Genomic DNA, 13,067 nt, shown 5'->3' on the forward strand with positions numbered 1-13,067 from the left:
TACATCATAGCAAACAGACGTTTTCATTAATTTCAACAAATTCCTGAATGATGAAAAACAAATGGGAGGACAATATGGAGAGCAATATAAGCTATAGCCCATTAACACCTACTGGAAGGCTGCAACCAAGCTAAAAATCAATCCCCCCTCTCGGGTCACAGAGAGGCTCTTTCAGAGGACTTCCAAATAAAAATCAACTCCCTGCCCTAAAGCAGAAACCTGTTGGTCAGCAGCCCTGCCTGTACTCACAGAAGTCCTAATGATCTTTTCTGTTATCTCATTCTTAAACAATTTAAATGGGCTGTAAATTACTATAAGCATGGTATACACCTCAATTAAAAAATTATATATAGACCTGCAACGGTCACCATACAATACTCCAGACAATTAAATTTAAACTGCAGAAACAAAACACTGTAATTCATATTGTCAGAGACTCAAGAAGCTACGGCAATCACACAAAAAGGAATGCTATTAAAGAAGACTAATAACAACAAGGAGCTATGAAGAGAAGCTATATGGAAATATGGCTGTGCAAAGGCCAAAAAAGCAGTAAGCCAGACTGGGGCAAGTGAGAGGACAGAGGACTGAAGAGACAAGGGATTAGGACAAAAAAAAGGCTTACACACATTTGATACTATGCTTGAAAAGTTTGGATGGAAGAAGATAGGAATGCAATGAAGACATATAATGCAAGAAAAAAAGAAAGGCCATTATAGAAACTCCAGAAAAAATAAAAGTCTCTACAGGAAAGAAAATACAATCATTTGTATTCTACTGGCCCTAAATATTTGGTCATAATATGCACGGTGAGTTTTCTAACTTTTAGTCAATAGAAAAACAAATGAGGGCATACTATCTCAATTTACAAAGATAATCAATACAGGAGCAAAAAACCTCATGATATAAGTATTGGAGAATAGGATGGTTCAAGTAGGAACGGTGGGGTACATGAAGAATGGTACTTACAGCACAAAGTTAACAGATAATGTGTATAACTGGTAAATCAATAAATACCATTAGCATATTATTTAGAAACATGGGAGTAGTCAAAATAACTGAAACTACAAAGAGATAAAAATGATTCCCTCTGGGAATTTTACCTATGTGCTTTATTATTTTAATAAACTTAAGAAACCCATTTTAAAGAAAGGAGTGAAGAGAACACTCCGAATCCTGTAATGTGATCACAACTACACTAGACACTTGCCTCCACTTTGATGGCACACCGCCCAATGGCCCGCACAGCTTTGCGAACAAAGTCAACATCCACCTCTGTGGCATATTCCTTTAATTCTGCCAGAACCTGTTAAAAATCCAGGAAGTAGAAAATCATTAAGGATTCTCAAAAAGCAATTTCATGGCCTTGCTTTTTCTGAAGGCCAGACCTTAAGATCTACGTGATTTATAAACCTGAGTCTGCTTTACGTCTGACCTGAGCAATGTTGGCTTGGGATGCCAAACGAATCATGATGTCCAATTTCTCTAGTTTAACATAGATGGGATCATTGTACTTCACAAAGAAGACTTTGATTTCCTGCTTCAAGATTTCAGGCCTGCGGTACACAGAAACACAAGATAAGGAAGGCGAGGCATATATTGACACGTCCTTTTAAGTCTGTATTAATATCTAATCTGTGTCTCTCTGCTCTCTATTCACTCCTCCCCATCCCCAAAACCTCACAAACTTCCTGTATATCCCTCTCACCAGTTCCCCTTTTGGTAGAAATTTTTTAAGGATTAGGGTACATACTGCTAAGAACTGCTGGAAGAACAATCTGGCTCTAAACTACAGCCTGAACTGTATGAAGCAGGCACAAGCTGGTATACTATTAAGAGGCCCTTCAGAAAACAAACTACATTGGAGAGCAGCACTATGTATTTATCACAGGGACACTCCAAAAACAACTATTAGCCTCCTCACCCTGGACAAGCTGCTTGCCATTCAACATTTTCATTTCCATACATTAAAAAGAACTTAGTGGGGGGGAGGAGGGGTGCCTGGGTGGCTCAGCTGGTTAAGCATCCAACTTTGGCCCAGGTCATGATGTCACAGTTTGTGGGTTTGAGGCCCATATCCGGCTCTGCGCTGACAGCTCAGAGCCTGGAGCTTGCCTCAGATTCTGTCTCCATCTCTCTCTCTCTCTGCCCCTCCCTGCCCCGCTTGTGCTCTATCAAAAATAAACAAACATTAAAACAACAACAGCAGCAGCAACAACTTAGGGGCGCCTGGGTGGCTCAATCAGTTGACATACGACTCTTGATATCGGATCAGGTCGTGACCTCACGGTTCATGGGATCAAGCCCTGTGCTGGGCTGAGTTGACAGCGTGGAGCCTGCTTGGGATTCTCTCTCTCCCTTTCTCTCTGCCCCCCCCACCGCACACATACTCTCTCTCAAAAATAAATAAATAGGGGTGCCTGGGTGGCTCGATCGGTTAAGCGTCTGACTTCGGCTCAGGTCATGATCTCACTGCTCATGAGCTCGAGCCCCGCATCGGGCTCTGTGCTGACAGCTCAGAGCCTGGAGCCTGTTTCAGATTCTGTGTCTCCCTCTCTCTCTGATCCTCCCCCATTCATACTCTGTCTCTCTCTGTCTCAAAAATAAATAAACGTTAAAAAAAATTTTTTAAAAAGTGTGATCTTTAAAAAAATAAAAATAAACACTTTTTAAAAATAAAAATCAATAAAACTTAACACTCTAATATTGATATTATTGAGCTTAATTCAAAATCACAAACACTTTAATCACCAGTTCTTGGTTTCCCAACCTTTTCTGGACAATTAGATTGATATTCCTCAGGGCGACGTACTGCACCTCTGGCTCCCCAGACAGCAAAGTGACAAGCGGAGGGGCCAACTTCTTCAGCAGCATATTGTAGTAATCAGAGTCCTTGGGTAACAACTCCAGAAACTTCATCAGGACTTTTACTGCTGAAAGCACCACTGCCGAGTTGGCATGAGATAGCCGGGGAGTCACACGCTCACAGATGCTGAGGGGAAAAAAGGAAAATTAATATCTTGAATTAAAATTTCTTTGTTCAATCCAGTCCATGATGTAATGTGTCAGAGTACCATAGCCCCAGTATCAAGAGAAACTAGAGAATCAGGAAAGTCAAAGCTCTATGTGTAAACAGAACTGGGATCCTATACTGCAGCAAACTACAGGCAGAACAGAGACATCAGAAGACCTCAGGAAACCAGCAATAAGGGATGCTCAAACTGCAAGGAAACTAAGCAATACCCAAAATACTTGAGGCTCACACCACTTACCTTCCTGTTTTATGGTCGTCGGTCTCCCCATATTCCATAAGGGCTTCCTGCCTCACAGACTATTTCTCCTCAACTTATAGGATGTCAAATTAAGTTTTAAGAGTTACTTCATAGTGAGAGATGCCAGCCATCTGTGACTGAAGGTGTCATTATATGATGCAGAAGGAAGGGAGTTAACCAGGAAAACTACTCAACTCCTTGCCTTCATGATTAAGGAAATCTCTGAAAAAGTTTGTAAGTTACAGAACACCACTGCAATATTCTCCCATACCTTTCTCCCATTCTCCTAGCCCCTGCTACCTATGCTTAAAGGCTTCACTAAATCTTGAGTATTTAATTATCTGTTGAGGGTTCTTCAGAAATTAACCTAATTTTGATAGTTCTTGGTCAACATGAGAGGTGAGCTGATTATATGCAGTTAAGGATTCAAGGTAATTAAGTTGGGATCCTCTCCCTTCCTCCTATATCTAATTGGCTGACTCTCTGACCTCCCTCAGCTCTTGGGTCTTTACACAAAAGCCACCTTCTCAGCAAGGCCTTTCTTGACCACCCTTTGATAAAACACAATTCCTCATCCGCAAATGCCCAGCATTTTTTTATATCTCCTCCCTACTTTATCTTTCTCATTAGTACTTATCAGGCTCTGATTTATATATTAATTATATTATATTATATTATATTATATTATATTATATATTATATAATTATTATAATATATAATAATCATATTATAATATAATAATCATTATATTATAATAGTATATGATTATTATATTATAATAATGTAATTATAATATATAATTATAATATAATATAATATAATATAATATAATATATACTTCTGCACCATCTCTCAGGATAAATGTTCCACGAGGGCTACGATTCTGGTGACAGTGTATCCTCAGCGCCTATAACAATGCCTGGCAGGCATCATAGCCTCAATAAATACTTGCTAAGTGAATGAACAAGAAGTGTGAGATGTCAATGATCAACAAAAAATAAAATTTTACATGAAGTTCTTTCCATAAGATACTTGTACTTTAGACGATGGAAAGAAACGATCAGGGTGAGTTTTAGTCAGGTCCAGAGGGAACAATTTCCCAGACAAGTGAAGAGCACTTACATTATGGTAGCTTGAGATTCATCCAGGCAAGGAAGGTTCTTATCTACATAATTAAAATATGTCAAAGAGCCACCATTTCTTCAGAAGTACTTTACCTACTATAGTGCCTATATGCACAAAACACTCAAAAATTGGTGATAATGCCAATCCTGTAAACTGTGTGTAGGTGCATACGAAATTTAGTAGTCAATTTGTGATAGTCAAAGAAAATTTACAACAGTGAACTTGGTAAAGGGCTGAGCACAACAATCCAAGTGCACCTTCCAAAATCTTCTCTAAATTCAGACTGACGTGATTTCTGTATCTAATGGAAGACATCACATATTTTGCAGACTTGAATACATTTTCTCTATTACTGAATGATAGGTATAGTTCAGCTTAGTAACTAGTATCCAGCCATTTACTATGTATTTCATAAAATGAAAAGTTTGTCACTATGGTGAGAGACACTCAAAAACCTTTGTGTACCAAATGGCCAGAAACTGCTGTATGGGAGATGTGGAACCACGATGAGGGAGATTTCAGCAGAGGGTAACTACAGTATTCAAACAAGAAATGGAAAATACACATCTCGGGGCACCTGGGTGGCTCAGTCAGTTAAGCGTCTGACTTCAGCTCAGGTCATGATCTCACAGCTTGTGGGTTCGAGCCCCATGCCAGCCTCTGTGCTGACAGCTCAGAGCCTGGAGCCTGCTTCAGATTCTGTGAATCCCTCTCTGTCTCTGCCCCTCCCCTGCTCACACTCTGTCTCTGTCTCTCAAAAAATAAACATTAGGGGCGCCTGGGTGGCGCAGTTGGTTAAGCGTCCGACTTCAGCCAGGTCACGATCTCGCGGTCTGTGAGTTCGAGCCCCGCGTCAGGCTCTGGGCTGATGGCTCAGAGCCTGGAGCCTGCTTCCGATTCTGTGTCTCCCTCTCTCTCTGCCCCTCCCCCGTTCATGCTCTGTCTCTCTGTGTCCCAAAAATAAATAAACGTTGAAAAAAAACAAATTTTTTTTTTAAAAATAAACATTAAAAGAAAAATTTTTTTAAATAAAAGAAAAATACACATCCCTTAGGAAGTTATTTGTGCATGGTTCACTCCACCACCTACAATGTTCCTAAATCCAGTGACAAAATACCATGAGGATAGCAGTATCTGCCCCACAAGCCACTGATCTCTGCCAACATAAGAGACCCTTATTCTAATATAGACAGAACTTATTCAAGCAGGCAAGTCTCCCAGATACTATCCAAGAAAACAGACTGACCTCTGAGCTTCCCGGTCATCTTTAGGGTTGTAATTAGAAAGGCAGTCCAAGATGAAAATCTGGCCCCATTCAGTGCATTCATTCAGGGCTGTCAGCAGCTTATTAATGTTCTGTGGGTTCAGATCGAGTAGGTTGCTGTTTGGGTGAGATTCACTGATTTCAGATAATGCTGCTACAGCATTAGCCACCACCTGGGAAAGAAACAGACATGACCTTGATTTACCAAGAACAGTACAATTATAAATAAATAATCTTCTCTGGACCACTTCATAGATCTCAACTCGTAACCATTCCTGAACATTTTACCCAGTTAGCTAGAAGAAACAGATAGACTGCTTTCAAAACATATTACACCACCAATGATGGTATATAGAGCTTCTTAGTGGTCAGGAACCCAGAATTAAAACAATTCACGTATTAGCAGACAGTCACACAAGTCACACATGATCTGCTGTTAGAACATTAACAATTTCAATAGTATTCAACACTATCAATACAATCAAGACATATGAACAGTTATAAGATCAATGAAGTTTAAACACAAAACATGTACATTAGGCAGGCAACGGACAGAAAAATCTAGGCTAATTATAGAGCTGTATGGGTATGCATGTAAGGGGGAGTGGGGAGGTGATACTGTCAATCATATCATGAGTCTCAGAGTAAGAAATTATGAGCTTGAAACCCTAGTTCACTATTGATCATGTCTGGAGATGTTCCTCATCTGAAAATTGGGGATAATTTAATCCACCTCACAGATTAGTTTTAGTTTGAGGCTCAATCAGATGATATATGATATACATATGTGCTTTCTATAAAGCCTTATGCAAATTTAAGGTGGTACTATTACCATAACTCTTCAAGACTAAGTTGCACAGTTTTTCACATCAACATCTCTGAAACTAAGATGCATTTAATAACCAAAAGCATGTAGGAAATACATTTCTTTCTAGGTAATACAAAAAATAGCACATCTTATAATCAATGCCATCTCAGACTCAAAGAAATATGGTGCCTCAAATGTAACCTTTTCAGGCAGTATGACATATGAAAAATTGTTACCAAATATAAGAAAGTACACTTGTATCCTGACTTACAGATCTGGGAATCCATACTAGTTTCAAGAAAAAGTGAACCTTTATCAAAATTACAGATTATTCCTGATATAACTAATAAGTCTACAGCCAGTGAATAAAGTATTTCAAAAATTGCAAAAACACACAAAAATAAAAACACACAAGAAACTACACTATGGCCCTATACAAGTGAATTTAAAACCACACTTTAAAAAAAAATTTTTTTTTTAATGTTTGTTTATTTTTGAGAGAGAAAGAGAATGCAAACAGGTGACGGGAATAGACAGAGGGACACACAGAATCTGAAGCAGGCTCCAGGCTCTGAGCTGTCAGCACAGAGCCCGATGTAGGGCTCAAATTCAAGAAACACGAGATCATGACCTGAGCCAAAGTGGGATGCTCAACTGATGTAGACACCCAGGCGCTCCTAAAACCACATTTTTTAAAAGTAATCTGTATGGCCAACGTGGGGCTCAAACTCACAATCCTGAGATCAAGAGTTGCATGCTCTACCAACAGAGCCAGCCAGGCACCCCTAAACCCCATTTTTCAGTGAGGCTCCCAGGTGTTACTAAAAACAAGCAAGGTATAGACTGAATCCAAATATTCTCTAAGTATCAATGAGATAAGAGATAGCAGCTTCAGTCATATATATTAAAATTGTTCAAACGTCAACTCATTCTTAGTTCTCACTGAAGTCCCTTGTTAAAAGCTAAAGAAACTAAGAATTGCATCCTTTTGCCAGCAAGAAAAAGGGGAGAGGCGGAGAGACAGAATCCCAAGCAGGCTCCATGCCATCAGTGCAGAGGCCGATGCGGGGCTCAAACCCACGAACCGTGAGATCATGTCTTGAGCCGAGATCAAGAGTCGGACGCTGAACTATGCCCCTCAGCTACTGATTTTACCATCCACCTTATCTGAGTAGGTTGCGGGCTATCCCAGCATTTATCCTAGAATATAAATGTCTAGACAACATGATTTTTTAATCACATAACGTAAGTCTGACAACATTCATAATTACATAAAAGGTATGATGCCATGAATGGAATCCTCTTCAGCTATAATTTAGTGATTACAAAATTCCAAGATGAAAAATCAAAGGCTCACTTGTAAGTATGATTATGGATATGATATGATTTTACTGCTATTAAGACAAATCAGGAAGAATTGTCTAGCCCACATACCACATGGTAGCAGGTATGAAGTTCTTTTCTGACTTAATTTTTGTCTGCTATCATCAAGCATGGGATTTAGGGAAAAACAAAAGGCATGAAGAGTGAAATACTAATCCTCTCCATCATCTCAGGTGCTGTACATGCAGGGAAAAGAGATTTCCCATGTATTCTACACTTGGATTGACATTATATTATAAAGGATCAAAATGTCATATCAGAAGACCAAATGCCTGTTTTCAAATTGTTACTGACAACACATGCCCAATCTTGGTTACCAGCTGTCCAAGATAAGATGTCCTACCACAATTTACCATTTTTGCTATTAAATCCTTTTGAAGTTAGAAAAATTACATGTTAAATATAAAGTCTGTTAATAGGAAATGTAGAAAAAGAAAAGGTCAGAATTTAGGGAATCAAAACAAGCAATGGAGAAAAGAGAACAGAAGGATGCTGAACAGAACGAACAATTAGAATTCCCCTGTCATTATCATAGGCAATTGGAAATTAAACCAAGTGTATAATGCGGCTAATGAAGTATATGTTCTGGTGGCAAAATAAGGCAATTTCCACTCATTATCACATTAAAACAAAAAAGGAAATAGGGAAAAGTAAATCTCATTAAAAGATCCAGAGAGACCAGATTATAGGATTACATTTAGAAAGGCCTGCATTGAGAAAAGAGATTACTGCCGAACAGTCACTGAGCCAATGGCCAACTAGAGAAAAATGCATCCCCAATAACAAAATGCCACAGTTCCTCTAAAACTTCTCCAAGTTCCTCTGTTCTGTCTTTCCACTCTCAACTCCTAATCTTCACAGGCTGTTATGATTTCAGAAACATACTACGGTGGGCCTGTAGGGACTTAGTAGTCTTCTGGTCGTTAAGCCACATTTCTCCCACTCTAAAGGAAACTTAAGCTAGTCACACCAACTCTAAAGTAGACAGAGAAAAAAGACTGACTTCAGGACAGCAGCTGGGTGGTTACAGTAACAGGACAATTCACTTGTTGATGTTTATACTCTGCTTGTTTGGAATTTTGTACTATTTACACAGCACATATATTGTCTATTTGTAAAAATAAACTTTAAAAATAACAGATTAGAATTTAAGATCTACTTCCTCTTTCCAGAAAGACTTCTCCAAACAGTAATTCAACATAATAAAGAAAAAAAATCTAACCCTTGGAGTAACTGCCTTAATATACCCATGTATTAAAACAAAGGTTAGGGGGCACCTGGGTGGCTCAGTCGGTTAAGCATCCGACTTCGGCTCAGGTCATGATCTTGCAGTCCGAGAGTTCGAGCCCCGCGTCGGGCTCTGTGCTGACTGCTCAGAGCCTGAAGCCTGTTTCAGATTCTGTGTCTCCCTCTCTCTCTGACCCTCCCCCGTTCATGCTCTGTCTCAAAATAAATAAACATTAAAAAAAGCAAAACAAAACAAAAAAAAACCCAAAGATTAGGTCTCTTTCACTTGAACTATCACTTTGAATTTGAACTAAGACTAACATGCATAATATTTCTCCCCTGGAAAACTGGCACTTCTCTTAGGAAACACTGCCAGGAAGAGAACAGCCTTTTAACTATAATCTTAAAAAAAACTACAGTTCCCAAAAAAGAAAGGAGTTTCTTTTTTTTTCCTTTGTATTTTTTTAAGATTTTATTTTTAAGTAATCTCTACACCCAACATGGGGCTTGAACTCACAACCCTGAGATCAAGAGTTGCATGCTCCGCCAACTGAACCAGCAAGACAACCTAGAAAGGAATTTCTAAAGAAGCTTTGCTTTAAAAATATAATTATAAATAGGGTTCCTTAAATGAGTTTTCTCAGTACATTAGTGGATTTATAAAAAGTTGGCATATAGGTTACAAAGGAACACATACATATTGTAAAAAAATTTTTTTATTGATCTTGCCTCCCAATTATGGTGTTTCTTGGGATGACTGCAACTAAACACTTCTCCCTACCCCACCCCCTAATGTAATGTGTATACTTTATAGATACAGATATTAAACACAAACATCCATATACACATTTATATACAAAACATATAGATACATATAAAATCACACTCCATACTAGACACATCTTTCTCTGCCTTAACTACAGACTTCAGTGTGACAGTTCCTTATGGACCCTTGGAGCCAGCGGAGCTTTTTTTAAGGTAAGCAAATTGTGTTTTAACTTACTTTATACCATACCTAATAGAGAAGGCTGCGCAAAGAGAAAAAAAGACAGTAACTACTGAAATGTTTTGAGCACTTACTATGTGCCATTAATCCTCACAGCAACTCTGAGGTAGTAGCTATCAAAATCCACCTATTACAGATAAGGAAACAGGCTTTAAAAATGAATTTATAAATCAATTTAGAGAAATTAGTGACTTGTTTAGTTGACACAGCTAGCAAGGGATAGAGCTCGAATATGAACTCAAGGTTTGTGTCTGCTTCCAGTTTCTGAGTAATAATCACTTGGCGTTCAGCATTTGCAGAATTTCCAGGAGCTGTGAACTTCAGCTGGGAGAAATGGAAAGAAACATCAGAGGTGGGGGAGGATAATATAATCAAAGCATTATGTCCAGGCAAAGGTGACATGCCTTCATACAAGGAGATTTATACAAGGAGAAAAATGTATTCTTCTACTTCATATATTTCAGAGATAATCATATCCTGACAGCACTTAAAGAGGCAGGATTTACTATCCAGCTATAAAATCTGATTTATAAGCTACCCCTATCTGACATGCATCAATTATAAGGACATAAATTTGACCTCATTTTTTTTTTTAAATTTTTTTTTTCAACGTTTATTTATTTTTGGGACAGAGAGAGACAGAGCATGAACGGGGGAGGGGCAGAGAGAGAGGGAGACACAGAATCGGAAACAGGCTCCAGGCTCTGAGCCATCAGCCCAGAGCCCGATGCGGGGCTCGAACTCACGGACCGCGAGATCGTGACCTGGCTGAAGTCGGACGCTTAACCGACTGCGCCACCCAGGCGCCCCTCATTTTTTTTTTTTTTAAAGGAACAAGCTAGAGCTGCAGGTAGGGTTAAAATAAAAATGATCCTGTAAAAAAAGAAATCTAGAAGGGAAATCCAGATCTCCTGTGGGACTGGAGTGTCACAGACAGAAGCTCCTTTATGAGAAATCTCTCACACATGTCCCTGTCCCTTTGAATGACTTTCATCCTGCACTTTCATTTCCATAGCCTCAGAGCCCAAGAAAGACATCACTTTCCAGTACCGTGACTTCTCCCTATTAACTCAAGTACTATTTAGAGGACTTCCATTTCCAGCAACGACCTTCAAGGTCACATACTCTCTATCCAGGTTTATACTTCAGTTTTCCTGTTCAATTTACAACCCTTTTGGTTGGTGCCCCTAAAGACTGAAATCAAGTGAAAGCATAATAACTGACCAAAATCTATTATGCTGAAATATACATAATCTTGCTTTCTCCTTTATAGAGCTGCTTCAACTGACATGTGAAAGCACAAGGCAACCTGTATTTCTTCCAAGCATGTTTCAGTCCTGATCATCTCCTTAAGGACACAATGACTATGTGGCACCACATAAGTAAAACTTAGAGCTCATACTTTTACCCAACACACTGTCCAGAATGCCAACAGATAATATGCCAACTGTATTACATCCTAAAATGTGCCACTTTTCCCCCTTCATCTTCCCATGAATAAGGAACTTGAGTCAACACGTCTGCCTGGTTGAGTCAACACAGCTCATGATGACAAGGAAGTCTGTATACATGGTAACAATTAAGATTCACAAATAAGACTCAATAGAATTCATTACTTAAAGTGGCTTAAGATATGGTCTGACAAAATGCAAATATTCTCACATCACAAATAGGTATCTACAAATAGACAAAAGGCACTCCTAACAATCAGGGTTAGTGGGCCCACAGACCCTGAAATTACACTAGAGCAAGCTGCAACACAAACCAAAAATGTATGACCATACCAGTTATCTCCCTATGAGAACAAAGTAACCCCCTGCCACATTAAAAGCCTTGAGATCATCCTGAAGGGAACACTGAGAAAAGAATGAGCTGTGATCTTTCAGTATTACTATGTACAACAGATCCACTTTTCAAGAAGTTGCTGATGAACTGCTTTAAAGGGATTTCCTGGAAAAATTAACTTTTAAAAGTAATTCTGCAATGGTGTAGTAAGTAACACTGTAAACAGACCTAGCTTCGTTTGTGGGTAAGCTGCCCCCAGAATTACCCTAAAAACAATGTCTGCTTTTAAATAAATAACATATACAAAAGAACTAAATCTTTTAAGAATAAATGTGCAATTGAAAAATCAACCCCTTTAAACTTATTAATCTCCAGCAGCACAGTGACTATACAATATGGACCATAAATGGCAGTTATATTATGGAGGGCTCTCTCTGCCAGGTTCAGGATTAAGGGCTCTGCAAGCTCTCTCTCCTTAATGTTCACAACAACCCTACGAGAAAAATTTTATTTATCACCTCTACTATGTAGATGAGGATGGAAAGAAGTCCAGGGAGCCAAGAAATGATAGAACCAGCATACAAACCCAAGTCTGTCTGGCTCAAGAGTCTGAGTCTTAACCACTATGCTATCCAGTACTGGGGAGAGGAAAAGATACCATTTCATAATTACAAAGCACTTTTCTGTTTTTGAGACACTTTCATACAGAGTGAGTCAACTCTTTATAAAAAGAAGTGATTAAATACAATTTAGTATTTTGGATTGAATCCTAGAATAGCAAAAGGACATTTGTGTTGAAACAGGTGAAATTCAAATAAAATCTGTACTTTAGTTAATAATAACGTACCAATGCTAATTTCTTAGTTTTGACAAATGTGCCATGGTTATGTAAGGTGTTAACATTAAGTGAAAGTGACTGAAGAGTATATGAGAACTTTCTGTACTATCTTTGCAACTTTTCTGTTATTCTAAAATTATCCCCCCTAAATGAGCTTATTAAAAAAAAAAAGGAAGAAGAAGAAGAACAACAACAACAACAACAACAACAACTCAGGGGTACTTGAATGGCTCAGTTGGTTAAAGGTCCTACTCGTGATTTGGGCTCAGGTTATGATCTCACAGTTGTGAGATCAGGCTCTGCATGGAGCCTGCTTGGGTTTCTCTCTCCCTCCCTCAAAATAAATAAACTTAAAAAA

General features: G+C 38.7%; 1 protein-coding gene across 4 annotated transcripts in view; it reads right to left on the reverse strand.

Annotated features, from left to right (window-relative positions):
* Positions 1 to 13,067, reverse strand: part of AP2B1 (adaptor related protein complex 2 subunit beta 1) — a 127,717-nt gene that overhangs the window by 86,424 nt on the left and 28,226 nt on the right. For all 4 annotated transcript variants that reach the window (XM_040455189.1, XM_040455190.1, XM_040455188.1 and 1 more), the window contains 4 exons: positions 5,645 to 5,835; positions 2,771 to 2,992; positions 1,436 to 1,556; positions 1,211 to 1,306 (listed from right to left, as the gene is read on the reverse strand). In XM_040455189.1, coding sequence (XP_040311123.1) covers positions 1,211 to 1,306; positions 1,436 to 1,556; positions 2,771 to 2,992; positions 5,645 to 5,835 — 630 coding nt within the window. The remainder of the gene's footprint in view (positions 1 to 1,210; positions 1,307 to 1,435; positions 1,557 to 2,770; positions 2,993 to 5,644; positions 5,836 to 13,067) is intronic.

The sequence above is a fragment of the Herpailurus yagouaroundi genome, unplaced genomic scaffold (assembly GCF_014898765.1).
Source record: "Herpailurus yagouaroundi ecotype Mexico unplaced genomic scaffold, PumYag 215, whole genome shotgun sequence".
Classification (NCBI taxonomy): domain Eukaryota; kingdom Metazoa; phylum Chordata; class Mammalia; order Carnivora; family Felidae; genus Herpailurus; species Herpailurus yagouaroundi.